The sequence below is a fragment of the Camellia sinensis genome, chromosome 7 (assembly GCF_055761805.1).
Source record: "Camellia sinensis isolate YWXY chromosome 7, ASM5576180v1, whole genome shotgun sequence".
In the NCBI taxonomy this organism is placed as follows: domain Eukaryota; kingdom Viridiplantae; phylum Streptophyta; class Magnoliopsida; order Ericales; family Theaceae; genus Camellia; species Camellia sinensis.
The window spans coordinates 37,554,656-37,569,880 of NC_138967.1; the positions used below are offsets into that span (position 1 = coordinate 37,554,656).

Here is a 15,225-nt window from a genome sequence, read left to right on the forward strand (position 1 = left end):
CACTAGATCCAAGATTGTTGTCGCATGCCATCGTATCACCATATCCAAAATCGTTGTGGCGTGGTCGAACTACACCAGATCCAAGTCACCATCGTGCACCAGATCTAAGTCGTTATCGCACCACCAGGTCGAAGTCACCATCGTATACGTCGCATTGTCGCATAACCATCGTAGTTCGTCAGGTTACTAGATCCATCGCACACCATCACACCTCCATATCCAAGTCGCCGCTGTCGCACCACATTCGCAACAAGTCGTGGTGTTCTTCATTTCAATTTATTTATTTTTTATAATTTTGAGACAATGGTAGTGGTGGTGGTAGTAGAGAGATAAGGTGGAGGTTGATGGCAATGGAACAACAAAGAAGAGGTGAAGACTGTGGCTAGGGTTTTGGTGTAAGAGAAGAACAATGATAGAGAGAGGAAAGAGTAGGCAGGTTTTGGGTTTGAGTTAAAGTGTGGATTTGGGTTAAATATAATAATATTATTTATGCCACATGGCGCCACGTGGCTGTCAATGTGGCATTTCACGTTTTATTTAAGGAAAATTATTTATAAGTCCTATTAGGAAGACTTATATTACATATGGTCTTACTAAAAATTTATGTTCTCATAAGTCCTGTGGAAAATTTGTTGATACATTTATCTTCAATATTAGTTGTTAGTATCATAAATAATAGTAAAACTATATATAGGAAATTGAATGTTACCATAGATCATATCTTTATAAACGTAACGTAACGTGACACCTACATAAACATAACGTGACACCTATGATCTATGGTAACATGCAATTTATTATATAAGAAATTGCATGTTATCATAGATCATATCTACATAAATGTAACGTAACGTGACACCTATATAAACGTAACGTGACACCTATGATCTATGGCAACATTCAATTTCCTATATAGGAAATTGAATATTACCATAGATCATATTTATATGAAACGTAACGTGACACCAACATAAACCAACAACATTTTCACATTCAATTTAAAAAATAAAAACTCATTAAGTTTGCGAAACGTAACGTGACACGTTACGTTACGTTTATGTAGGTGTCACGTTACGTTACGTTTATATAGGTGTCACGTCACGTTACGTTTATGTAGGATCTTGTGGAATACATTCCTATCTAAATAGGACTTGAGACTCTATAAGAAATTACACAAGACTTAGCCTACCATAAGTGTCTGAAAAAGGACTTATAAATAAGTCTCCCTTTTATTTATTTATTTTAAAGAAATTGGAGTTAGGAGTAATCTGGGAAAATGTGGAAATATGAAGGGCTAAAGTGAGAATTTTTTTTTAAGGGCCAAAGTGAGAAAGTGGTAAAACTTAAGGAGGGCAAAGTGTAATTTATCCATAAATTCACACCTCCACTCCAAGTACACTTCCTCATATATATATATATATATATATATATATACATATATATATATATATATATATATATATATGAATTGGGTTTTTCTCATGTTGAGATCTTAACATGAGAGAATTTGAGGGGCCCGTAAAGCCTATTATGAGTCTTGTTTCGATTATCTAAACCATTCATTTTATAAATCTCTTAATGTATATCATCCATGAAAAAATTTAGATTAATCCAATAATCATAATATTTTCATTTTATCACATTTATTTCTAAAAAAAAAAATAGACGACAAATATATATTTAAAATAGACCATTAATTTTTTTATCCTTAATTTTAGTCTTGAATATCCTTAATTTTTAGTCTTGAATATCCTTAATTTCCACTTAAATTAAACCAATTAGAGCAACGTAATCTCTATAATTTTATGCCCAAATCAAATATGCCGAGGTTAATTATCATTTTATAAGGTGCCGTTTGGTAACACTTACGTTTTCAGTTTTCAGTTTTTATTTACAAAAATTTTAAAAATTCAAATAAAAACTTGTTTGGTAAAATTTTTGATTTATAAATCAGTGGTCTCAGTTTATAAATTTGGCCAAAAAATGAAAACACAAAAAATGTATTTCCGTTTTGAGTTTTGAGTTTTTTTTTTTTTTAATCACCCAACACTAGCCACCACCCGCCACCATTTTCTACCACTGTCTTCCGCCACCACCACCCACCACCCACCACCACCACTCACCACCCACCTGCCACCACCAGCCACCACTCGCCACTACCACCCACCAGCCACCACCCACTTGCCACTCACTTGCCACCACCACCCACCCCTCGCCACCGCCACCGCCACCACCACCACCCACCACCCACCTACCATCCACCTGCCACCACCTACCACCAGCCACTACCATCCACCTACTTGCCACCACCACTCACCACCCACCTGCCACCACCATCCACCACCTGCCATCACCAGCCACCCACCACCACCAGCCACCTGTCACCCACCCACCACCACCACCCACCACCCACCACCACCACCACCACCACTACCATCACCCACTACCCACCCGCCACCCACCTACCACCACCACCACCACCCACCACTCACCACCCACCACCGCCACCACCACCACCACCACCCACTCGCTACCACTTACCACCCGCCACCGTCACCCACCCACCACCACCACCCACCCGCCACCACCACCACCACCCACTCACTACCACCCACCACCCGCCATTGTCACCCACCCACTCACCCACCCACCATCACCACCCACCACCTGCCATCCGTCACCCACCACACACCTGCCACTTGCCACCCGTCACCCGCCACCCACCTGCCGCCACCCACCTGCCACCACTACCCACCACCCACCCGCCACCACTAGCCATCCGCCACCCACCTGCCGCCACCACCCGCCATCCACCACCCGCCACCGTCACCCACCCACCCACCGACCACCACCACCACCACCTACTATCCACCACCCACCTGCCACCACCACCCGCCACCACCACTAGCTACCCACTATCCACCGCCACCACTTTCCACCACCGTATTCCGCCGCCACTTGCCATTTCTCATTCTTTTTTATATTTTTAAAATTTTTTAAACATTTTGCTAATTACCAAACGCATTTGTAATTTATGTTTTTCTAAAAATAAACAAAAATCAGTTTATAAAATTTTTGTAAATATAAACTGAAAACGTAAACGTTACCAAACACACCCTAAGTGCTGAAGAAACGGGTTTCTCAATTGGCTTATATGGAAAAGATTATGATACACATTTTTCAAAATATATGTATTATATGTATTTTATAATTAAATAAAAAAAGACATAATTTTTTAATTTTAAAGTCATGAATGGCAAAAAAGGGTCATACCAAAATATCACAGGAGGCATAATCAAAAATCTTATACATCATAATTAAAATAATGTCATAATTAAATTAGTTATAACTTAAAAAAAAAAAATGACTTGAGGTGCATATATGGTAATAAGGTGTGTATGCTAGAATTCTCCGGCTTCTATTGATCAAGTAGTTGATATATTTCACAAATAAAAATAATTCATCTACTGAAATTTAAGTTTTTTTGAATCATATAAATTTTTGTATGTCAAACAATCACTCGAATGACCAGTACGACTTTTATCAATCAACGATTGTTACTTTTCAATCACAACTATCATTCTTATTACAAAATGACCGATTGAACAACCAACATATATAAATTCAAAACCACTCAAACAAATTAAAATTCAATATATATAAATATTACTTTTTAACAAAATTTTCACACCAAGCTCCAATCCAAAATGAAGGTTCTTTGATATATCCTTAAAATTTGAAGAAAGATTAGCCAACCATCAAATGACAGCTGTATGTAAAAATTAGTTAGCCTCTGTTTGACAAGATGGTTTTCAGGCTTTTTTGGCTATTTTAGCCACAAAAAATAAAATAGGCTATTTTAGCCATAACAAACAAAACATCACATCCAACCCATAATCATTACATTCTTCTCTCACAAAAAAAGTCAAAAAGCCAAAAAGTCCTTCCCAAACCAAGCTTTTTAGCTCAGGCTAAAATAGTCAAAAAAGTCAAAAAACCAAAAAGCCAACCCACTTTTCAAACGGAGGCTTAGAATCTGTTTCCAAAGGAAAAATATTTTAGAGTTTTAAAAGAAAGTTCTAAAATAATATTAATTTATTTTTTTTCTTTTTCTTTTTGTTTTTTTCTTTTTCCTTCGCATTGCCCGCTCCCCAGAGCTGCTTATCAGCTCTGTTTCATGTGGTACTTGTACGTCATTACAGATTAGTGTACTGGTGATATAAAGTAGCGGCGTTTGCGATTCGACTACGACTGGGGAACATTTAGGCCTAAGTGGGGGTGGTTCAAAAAATTTAAAAAGTGAAAAAATTATAAAAAAAATTAAAAAATCATTACTATTTATAAATTAAAAATATAAAAAAATTAATATATATAATATTTTAATACAAATCAACTTTACATAACTCAGGTACTCACGTAAAAGGAGAGTACAATGAAAGAAAAAAAAAATTATATATATATATTCACTAAGTTGAATGGTAATGTTGGACCCGTGAGAGTTCACCGCGGGTCTCGTTTTGATAATCCAAACCGTTAATATGTAGAACTCGTCCAGTAGTATGAGCGTGTAAAAAATCACGTTGATCAGATATCGCTAATTACATGATCAAATCAGTTTTGTATAAAAAACGGACGGTGTTATAGTTAACAGTTGACAGAAAAAAAAACTAACACGATCAGATAGCTATCGATATAAAATCAATGTGATTTTTTACAAGCATATAGTGCTCGACGAGTTGTACACAGTGAGCGATTTTGATTAGCAAAACGCGACCCGTAGTGAGCCCTCACGGGCTGAATAACGCCGTCCAATTCAAGATCGAAAATGAGACAATCATTTCCCATCTGCTAACTAGCCCACTATACTACCCAAAGTATACGGGCTACTTCACTAACTTCTCTTATACACTTCTTTATACAATTTTGTAATATACATTTTTTCGTAAAAAATTCAAAAAATTAACCTAAACATCCATCTTTTTTTCTCAATTTTTTAATCCAAAAAGATAAAAAGTGCATTTATTTAGGACACCTCAAACAACCCTTTAATCTGTTATTAGTTTGTCGTATAGATGGATTAAAAAAATTAATTCGTATCCGTTTGTCGAATTGACGGATGCAAATTGACGAATAGATACAAATTGATTTGACGGTTGAACATAATATAATAACTTGTCAATAGCTTTTTTGAATAATAATCTAACTCAACATAACCAAAAAATTATCAAGTAAATTATGAAATATCAATAATAAATACATATAAGAAAATTATGTATTATCAAAACTATTTCATTACGTTTTTTATTCAAAAACTATTTAATTTGATTTTTAAAAAAATAACAAAGTTAAATCTTATATTTTTCACACAAAAATATCAAATATCAACCCTTGCCATTTGATCAAAAGATTTTCAAATTGAAAATACAACAGAATATCTAAACTATTTTTTAATTAAAAATACAAACATAATATTTATACAAATTAAAAACACAAACAAAATATCTAAACTTTTTTAGGTTATGACAATTTGACTTTTTGACTTTTATAAATTATAATTTTTTGACTTTTAACGATATGACAATTTGAATTTTTGAATTTTTGACTTTTTTATAATATAATTTTTTAACTTTTTAAAATTTTTTAAGTGATGTGATTTAAATATGATGAGATGATATGACTTACCTTTCGTTTGACATAAATTAAAATAAGATTTTTTTAACTAAAATAGTTATAAAAATATAAAATAAATTTTTTAACTCAATAAGATAAAATGTAACACCAAAATCATAATCATTTCATTTTTTTAACAAAAATTTAAAAAATTAAAAAATCTATTTCAAACGAGACATTTTAGTCCCAATATAAAATAGCCAAAAAATTAAAAAAAAAAACAAAAAAATCAACCCACATCCCAGCACAATTATGTAATGGCTAATATCTCAATCATCACAATTAATCTTCTATTGTAATGTGATATAGTTGCAATTCTTTTAAAAATAATTGCCTTCTTTCTACCAAAAGGAAATGATTATGAATCTAAAACTAAATGGCAATTTAGAGCCACCCAATTCACCATTAATTGTTTTGGTTAAGATAATAATAATAACAGATTAATAATTTACAAATATATATATATACAAAATTTTTATACATAATAATATAAGAAAATAATATAAAAGTCCACTTTCTAAATTCTTTTTTAAGATTTGATGATGTGTAAAAGAAATAATTGATTGATGAGTAGAAGAGATGTGAAGGTTGTTTAAAAAATAAATCTAATTTTTATGTTAATAATATGACATCTTGTAGTTTTTTCATTAAGAAAAATGTCTAATTCAAGATATATATATATATATATATATATTTTTTTTATTACATCAAAAACTATACTGTAAGAAAGAGAGTTCTACATGCCACAAGATTGGAAGCTTGGCCTCAAGTTGTACAACAAACAAACTCACAACACAATTTCAGTCATTGGAGATCATATCTACATGAAAAATGCTTGGGAGCACTACACTAATTAGGTGGCAGTGGATCCCGCCATTAATGATGTGATGTTTTGGTCTTGAAGTTGTGTTTTTTTTTTTTTTTTTACTTTTTTAATGCATTAGTGCTATTAGTGGTGATGTTTTTAGTGGGATGAATCATTGTTGTATCTACATACCATGCCAAAATAGAAATAATTAAATAAAAATGGTATGAAACAAACAAAATACAACCCATACTTCCCTTATCTCACAACCTCAGCCTCCCATCAGCAATCCAAAATTATCTCATATAATTGATTTTCACAGCCTAATACTAATAACTAATCAAACCAAAAAAAAGGATTAATTACATTACGATCTTTAGGTCATGTTTGATTCACAAGATTAATAGTAAGTATTAATAATTCTATTAAATTAGTGTGGTATTTACTATCCAATTGGATTAATATTCATTGGATTAATAATCTCACCCCTACCCCATTACTAATAATCCTACAAATTTGTTAGATTAATTATCCATTGGATTAATAATCCTAAACCAAAGTGTTAAAACAAACATAGGATAATTGGGTCCACGAATTAATAATCTCAATCCCAACCTCTAATTCTCCCAATCAAACATGCCCAGTTATTTGTAAATATCACATTATCTTTCGCTTCATAAATGGCTCTTCATTTAATTAAAAAAAAAAAAAAAAAAGGCATAAATATCCTTCTGAAAGTGGTTTGAACAGAGCACAAGTAATACATTTTTGCAGTAGAAGGAATCGAAATTGATGAGTTCGCATATAAGGGGTTAAAATGATACTTCGTAATAAAATTAGACTAAAGTAAAATTGAAGAATGTTCTAACTTTTATCTTCTGGATCAATCTTCCTCATCTGAATCCCAAGCTTGTTTGACTCATCTTCATCATGATACCGATACACATATGCAAACCCACCATGTCGGGTCAGATCCATACCCGCTATTTCATCCTCGGCTGAGATCCGAAGAAGCTTGAGCTTGTGAAGAACAAAGAACAATGGACCCATAGTAACACTAACCCACCCAACAATAACCACAATCTGAATCACATGCGCCGCCAACAACCTCCCTCCTCCGCCCATCAACAACCCATACGGGCGGTCGGACTTTCCGGGATACACCTCGTTCACGTACTTCTCGCTGGCAAAAAGCGCCGTGAAAATCACCCCCCACGCTCCGCAACCGCCGTGAAGCTGCGCCGCCTCTAATGGGTCGTCGAATTTCACTCTCTCCGCCACTTTGTTACACCCAATCAACACCAGTGCCGCCACCAACCCACATATCACCGCCGCCCACGGTTCCACCACCGAGCACCCGGCGGTGATGGCGGCAAAACCACCCAGAAGTCCGTTGCAGACGTCGGTGACGTTCCAGTGCCCGGAAACTACCCGGTTTAGGAAAAGGGTGGTTAGGGCCGCCGTAGACCCCGCTAGAGTGGTGGTCACGGCGGTCCTACCCACCGCGCTCCACTGACCGTAGTAGCTTCCGCTGGTGTATGGATTGGCGATTTTTGTAAAAGAACCCGGATTGAATCCATACCATCCGAACCATAGAAGGAACGTTCCAAGCACTACGAGCGACGCGCTGTGTCCTTTGATTGTCACGGATTGGCCGGAGTTCTCGAATCGGCCAATTCGCGGACCTTCGATGAAAGCGCCGTACAACCCAGCAATGCCTCCGACCATGTGTACGACTCCGGAGCCGGCGAAGTCGATTACGCCGGAGCCGAATAGGAGATGGTTTGTGTTGGAAGCGCTGGCCCAGCCGTCGCCGGACCAGAACCAGTGAGATACGACTGGGTAGACGAAGCCGGTTAAGAAAGCCGAGTAGATTAGATAGGCGGCGAATTGGGTTCGCTCGGCGATTGAGCCGCTGGTGATTCCGGCGGCGGCGATGGCGAAAGCCCATTGGAAGAGGAAGAAGCTGTAGTCGAAGGAGGAAGTAGGGATGGATTTGAGGGCGAAGAAGTGGGAGCCGATGAAGCCGTTGGAAGGGGAGCCGAAGGCGAAAGCAAAGCCGAAGAGGTAGTAGAAGATGGCGCCGGCGGCCGCGTCGAGGACGTTGGTGAGCATGATGTTGAGGGTGTTTTTGGCGCGGACGGAGCCGGCGCAGAGCATGGCGAAGCCGAGCTGCATGGAGAAGACTAAGTAAGCGGAGAAGAGGAGGTAGGTGGAGTCGATGGCCGAGGCGGCGTCGCTGAATTTTTGAGAGACGGCGGTGAAGTGGTCGCAGATGTAGGTGGCGGCGGCGGCGTTGGTGGTGTTGGAGCCGAAGAGCTGAGCCAGTTGATCCGCTGAGCATGTCAGGGACGCCATGGTTGCTGGGCAGTGGGTACCTGAGAGAACTAGAGAAATGTTCAGCTGAACAAGGTGGTGTTTGGCTCCAATTTTGTAGAGAAAGGCTTTTCACTTTTCGTTCTTCACACACACACACACCCACACACACACACACACACACACAAAGGGTGTGTTTGATTGGACGGATTGGAAAATGGGGGATTAGAATCCATCGGACTTGAGTTTTGGGACTTTGAATCCCCAGACTATTTGGTCGGATTGGATATGTATCCTGTGTTTGTTTTTTCGTGGGATTAAATGTTTGGATAGGACTATTTTCAGTGAATCCAATGTTTGACTGGATAGGATAAATGAACAAATGACTATTTTATCCTTTTTCAATTGTTTACTAAGTAATGGCAATATTAAACATATCTTTAATATTTTAATTATTTTTAGTAAACATTAAACATACTAATGATTAAATTTTGTTTAAAGATATCTAAACATACTAATATTGATAAAAAATTGACTGGTACAGATTATTTTTATTTAAACAAATAAAAATTTATTGTTGAAATTAAACATACTAATGGTTAAATGTTTAAAGTTTTATTTAAACAATTAACATTGAAATTATTTTGATGTACATATTATGTTTAAACAATTAACAATTAACAATTAAATAAATGTTGATGTACAGATTAATTACATCAACATTTATTTAAACAATTAACAAATGTTGATGTAATTAACAATTAACAAATATAGATGTAATCAAATGTTGACGTATTAAAACATAATTTAATAGATGTTAAATAAATATACATGTTGATGTACAGATGTTGAAATAATTTAATAAACATGTTGATGTACAAATGTTTAAATGTTTAAATAAAACATAATTTAAATAAATGAAATTATTTATTGTTGAAATTAAACATTTAATTGTTTAAATAAAACATCTATTAAATTTAAATAATGAAATTAAATAAAACATAAACAAAATTTTAAAATAAAACATCAATAAAATATCTATAAAAAATTATTTTAAAAAATTAAATAAATAAAACATTAATAAAAAGTTAAATAAAATTATTTTATTTTTAAATTGAGACATTTAAATTTTATTAAATATAATACATAATTAACTAGTAGATGGTCAAAATTGTCATTTTCGCATCTAATCCAAACAGTGATTAGTCCCCCCCAAAACAATCTCACCCCCCCAGGACAGGATAGTCCCCATATGGGGGACATGGAGTCCGCCAGACTAAAAAAAAATCAAACGACGGATAAGGAAGGAGGCTGGACATGGAGTCCAAATAGTGGATAGTCCCCCCCCCTTATCCCCCAATCAAACACACCCAAAAGGTTTTATACACAGCTGGATTGCTTTCAACAATATTATAAATTTACCTTTATCAACTCATAATTTAATTTTAATAAAAAAAAATTCAATGGTTGGGATTTATTTTACTCATAAGTTTTGTGCTTCATTAATTTAATTTCTATTACACAAACACATTCGAGATACGTTATGTGTATATAAGAGCATCCTCAATGGAGCTGCTATATCAGTTGTCAAAGCTAAAAAATGACAGGAATGACAAAAATGAATCTCCAACGGTCTGCTATTTCACTTGCCAAAGATGGCAGATGCCATATGTGTTCTCAAATTTGGCAAGTGAAATGGCAGATGCCAACCTTGCTAGATCAGCAAAATCAACAGGAATTTGGCACCAAATTCGGTTGAGAAAACAACAGAATTAATCCAGTAGGGAAGCTATTTACCAAAATCAAACCCAATTTTCACAATCAAGCAAATTTCAGAACGAAATTGACAAAACACATGAAGACAGATCGTATATATATATGATCAAACCCATGAAAACAAATCGTATATATATATGATCAAATCTATGAAGACAGATCGTATATATATATATGATCAAAATCAAACCCAAAACATATATATATATATATATATATATATGATCAAACCCATGAAGCCATAGCAGACCGTATATATATATATATATATATATGATCAAAATCAAACCCAAAACACATGCACAGATTTTTGATGGAGATCAAAACACATGAACACAGATTTTTTTGATGGAGATCAACACAGATCAAAACATATATATAGATCAAAACATATATGTATATAGATGAAGATCGTACTAGAGACGGAGAGTACACAGATCGAAGGGAGACAGAGTCAAACCAGAGAGAGAGGGTTCCGATCTTGGAGGAGAAGGGGGAGATCGGGTCCGATCATGGAGGAGATCATGGAGGAGAAAGGTTCCGACCGCGGAGGACATCATAGAGGAGGGGGTTCCGATCTTGGAGGAGAAGGGGAGATCGGGTTCCGATCTTGTGCTCTATTTGGTTTGTGCTCTGTTTGATTTCGGCCATGGAGAAGGAGAAAAAGTGAGAATGAGAGGGAGTAGAAGAGCCGTGGAGGAGATGAGAGTGAGGAGAGTGAGAAATTGTAGATAGATGTATGGCAAAATAGTGATGCCTCAGTGTAAATAAAGAGCCGTTCGGCTCTGTTTGGTTTGTTTAACAAAAAAAAAAAAATTGAAATTATTTTTTACAACGGCTCTTTAAACGGCTATTTGCCCAACGGTAATATATTTTATTTCTATAAATTGAAACATTCCATGCCACTTTTATTTCACACAAATATTTAAATTTAATTTTTCTTTTCTCTTCTCTTCTTTGAATCTGATTTCACAACAAACCTCTCAAATTATTTTCTTTTTAGTTTTTTCATCCAATCACTATGGAAGGTTCATCAAAAACAAAGAGAGGAAAATCATTCACCATTGAATAAGATATGGCAATTTGTAAATCTTTGTGTCACATTTCGGAAGACCCAATTGTTGGCAATTTGCAATCGTATGCTCACTTTTGGGGGAGAATTTACGAAAATTTTTGCCTGCTTCAGAATGATCAGTCCAGAACACAAGTGTCTATTCAATCTCGATGGGGTATAATCATGAAATGTTCTAACAAATTTCGGGGATGTTTAGCTCAAGTCGAAAATCTTCACCCAAATGGGATTTCTCAAGTTGATATAGTAAGTTTTTATTTTCAATTATTATGTTTAGTTTTGTATTCTGGTATCGTATAAAAATTACGTAATTAAATAATGTTTCAATTTTTTTGAAACAGATGCTTCAAGCAAAACTATTATACCATCAAGATTAAAACAAACATTTCGCTTTTGAACATTGTTGGCCAATATTGCAAGACAATATCAGGTGGCAAGATGTAGCTCCCACGAATACAGTAAAGTCAAGGATCCATACAGTGTTTACCCCTAATTCAGCCATTGATTCCCCTATGGAAAACTGCATTTCTCTTGAAGACGACAACAGTCCAAGTGTTGGTAACAATCCAACTGTTGGTGAGGGTAGTGTCGCTGGAAAGGGTAAAAGGCCGATGGGTAGGAAATCTGCAAAAGAATTATTCCGGAGAAATCAAGTCATTGAAACTGAAGTCCAAAAAATGAGCATACAATTAGACACATTTAACCAACACCTTGCTGAGAAAGAAAAGAAAAAGAGGAAAGAGAAGAAAAAAGGATTCAAGCACTGCAGGAGATGAAAGAACTTGAGATGAAAAATCATGAGTTTGAGATGAAAAAGGAAGAACACCAAATAATGACTACGGATATTTCTCATTTGGATCCTCAGATGAAAGCGTATTACACAATGCGAAAAAATGAGATTTTCGCCAAGTGGTCCTCAAATGTGAGCAGCCCAAATTTTTATTTCCCCCTACCTCCTGATGAATAATTACGGGATAATGTATTTTTGAAATTTGCAATATCATTTATTTTTTGATGTAATTGTTAGTCTTTATTTGCAATGTATTTTTTATTTTGTAATGAAATTTCGTGTTGTTTTTTTATTTTATTTTCGTTTTATTTGCAACGTATTTTTATTTTATTTTATTTTGTAATGTTATTTTTATTTTTATTTTTATTTGCAATGTTATTTTATTTTATTTTGTAAGACATTTTATGAAAAGACATTAAAAGACATTGTAAAATAAAAAGACATTAAATGAAGAACATTTTATTAGAATAAAAAGACATTAACTGACATGAAATGACATTAACTGTCATTAAAAAGATAAAATGCAAACTTAATCTAACTCTCCAGCTCGGGACCACAAGTGTTCAATTAGATCATTACGAATTACATTATGGGCTTCAACAGATCTAATCCTTTGTCGATTCAACATAAATTGAGCATACTTCTCATTCGGATCGCGTGACACTTGACAGTCCAAATTACTGGTATCAGTCTCAAGTTGTGCTGCACTGCGTTTATTTTCTGGAATATCACGGTCTTCAATGATCATGTTGTGCAAAATAATGCACGTCTTCATGATGTAGTACAGATCCTCATCACTCCAACCTCTAGCTGGTACGCTGACAATATTAAATCGTGATTGGAGCACTCCAAATGCCCTTTCGATATCTTTCCGACATGCCTCTTGCATCATCGCAAATAGTTGTCTCTTTGCACCTTGAGGTTGAGATATTGTTTTCACAATCGCTGCCCAACGAGGATAGATACCATCAGCAAGATAATACCCCATGGTGTATGCGTGATTATTGATGGTGTAGTTGGCAGTAGGGGCACGTCCTCTAGTTAATTCAGCAAATAAAGACGACCTGTCAAGAACAGTAATATCATTCAGAGAGCCAGGCATGCCAAAGAAAGCATGCCAAATCCACAAGTCGTAGGAGGCAACTGCCTCGAGTACAACTGTTGGTTTGTGATAGTGTCCAGTGTAAGCGCCGGCTTGGACATTTGGACATTTATCCCAATGCCAGTGCATACAATCCAAACTCCCTAACATTTCAGGAAACCCGTGTTGCTCTCCCTCTTGCAATAATCTGGCGACATCTGCTTCATTTGGAGATCTTAAGTAAACGGCCTCATAGGTAGCAACAATTGATCTGGTAAAAAAATTTAAGGCGGCAATTGCAGTACTTTCGCCGATTCTAATGTACTTGTCTACAGTATCAGCAAGCACGCCATATTGGAGGATCTGAAGTGCTGCAATCATCTTCTGTACACCGGATAATCCAGGAGCACCAGTGGCATCACAGGTTTGGATGAAGTACTCATTCACTTGTTGAATATCGTGTAAGATACTAACAAACAATGACCGCCTCATTCGAAAATGTCTTCGGAAGTATTTTTCTGGATAGACAGGATTATCTGTAAAATAATCTCTATAAATTTGTTCATCGCCTTTGACCCTCTCACGATTAATGTATCGACGACCACTTGTGGAACCAACACGTCTGGTTTGTTGGTTTAGGCTTAACATCTGTAATCTTTGTTGTTGCACTGTGAATAGTTGCATCATGATGATATCATCATCAGATGATGAAGATTCATCAAAATCTTCATTTAATATGGCTTTACTCAAATTGTTCATTGTAGGTGGATGAGTGAGTAGGTGAATATGAAAATTGTAGAAAATCTTCTTGGTGGGTACAGAGAGTTTTGAAGATATGAAAATGATAGGTAGGTGAATATGAAATTTGTAGAAATCTTATGTTATATTTATAGAGAAAATTGTGGGTGGGTGAATGATGGATGGTTGTTGGGTGGGTGGATGAATAATGGGTGGTTGTTGGTTGGGTAGATGAATAATGGATGGTTGTTGGGTAGGTGGATGAATAATGGGTAGTTGTTGGGTGGGTGGATGAATAATGGGTGGTTATTGGGTGGGTGGATGAATAATGGGTGGTTGTTGGGTGGGTGAATGAATAATTGATGGTTGTTGGGTGGGTGGATGTGAGTGAATGAATATTGGGTTAATGATGGATGGTTGTTGGTGGTTGGTAGGTAATTGGTGAAAAATTTATTTTTTTATGTGTAGTTAAAAAAATTTATTAAATATGTAGTGATATGTTTTTTGGTGGGGTGAATTAATAATATATATATATATATATATATTTTCCAATTTTTCATTTTTTTAAATTTTTTGTATTTGTCTAGATGAGAATAATATAAATATATAATTTTTTCAACAAACAGGTAAAAAAATGTCACAAAAGACAAAAAATAAATAAAAATAAAATCACAAAAAATCTATATCCAAACAACACCTATAAATTTGGAGGGAAAGTTGGTTGGGATTTGCCAAAAATAGCAAATGACCATTGAAGCACCATTGCTATAATTTGGCAAAATAATACTATTCATTGCCAAATTATAGAAATAGCAACCCTAATATAGCAATAACCATTGGAGATGCTCTAAGGTGGGTTTTTAGCATTTTTTGATTGCTTTTGGTACATAATCTAGATTAGGGGTGCGCACGGGTTGGTTGCGGCCACGGAACCTCCAATCCGCCATCCGTCCGCCAGATTGGCGGATTGGAGAAAA

General features: G+C 35.5%; 2 protein-coding genes across 2 annotated transcripts; both read right to left on the reverse strand.

The window, feature by feature from the left end:
- Nucleotides 1-7,201: 7,201 nt before the first annotated feature.
- On the reverse strand, nucleotides 7,202-8,976 carry LOC114262484 (ammonium transporter 1 member 1). Its single transcript, XM_082877777.1, has one exon. It carries the CDS (start codon nucleotides 8,831-8,833, stop codon nucleotides 7,340-7,342), a length of 1,494 nt encoding a protein of 497 aa, XP_082733903.1. The 5' UTR covers nucleotides 8,834-8,976; the 3' UTR covers nucleotides 7,202-7,339.
- A 3,982-nt stretch (nucleotides 8,977-12,958) lies between these two features.
- LOC114304619 (uncharacterized) lies at nucleotides 12,959-14,269 on the reverse strand. Its single transcript, XM_028249771.2, has one exon. The coding sequence runs from the start codon at nucleotides 14,267-14,269 to the stop codon at nucleotides 12,959-12,961; it is 1,311 nt and encodes a 436-aa protein (XP_028105572.2).
- Between the last annotated feature and the right edge of the window lie 956 nt (nucleotides 14,270-15,225).

Bases quoted from the DNA above. Each gene is read 5' to 3' on its own strand.
- LOC114262484 (XM_082877777.1), bottom strand. From the start codon at position 8,833: ATGGCGTCCCTGACATGCTCAGCGGATCAACTGGCTCAGCTCTTCGGC.
- LOC114304619 (XM_028249771.2), bottom strand. From the start codon at position 14,269: ATGAACAATTTGAGTAAAGCCATATTAAATGAAGATTTTGATGAATCT.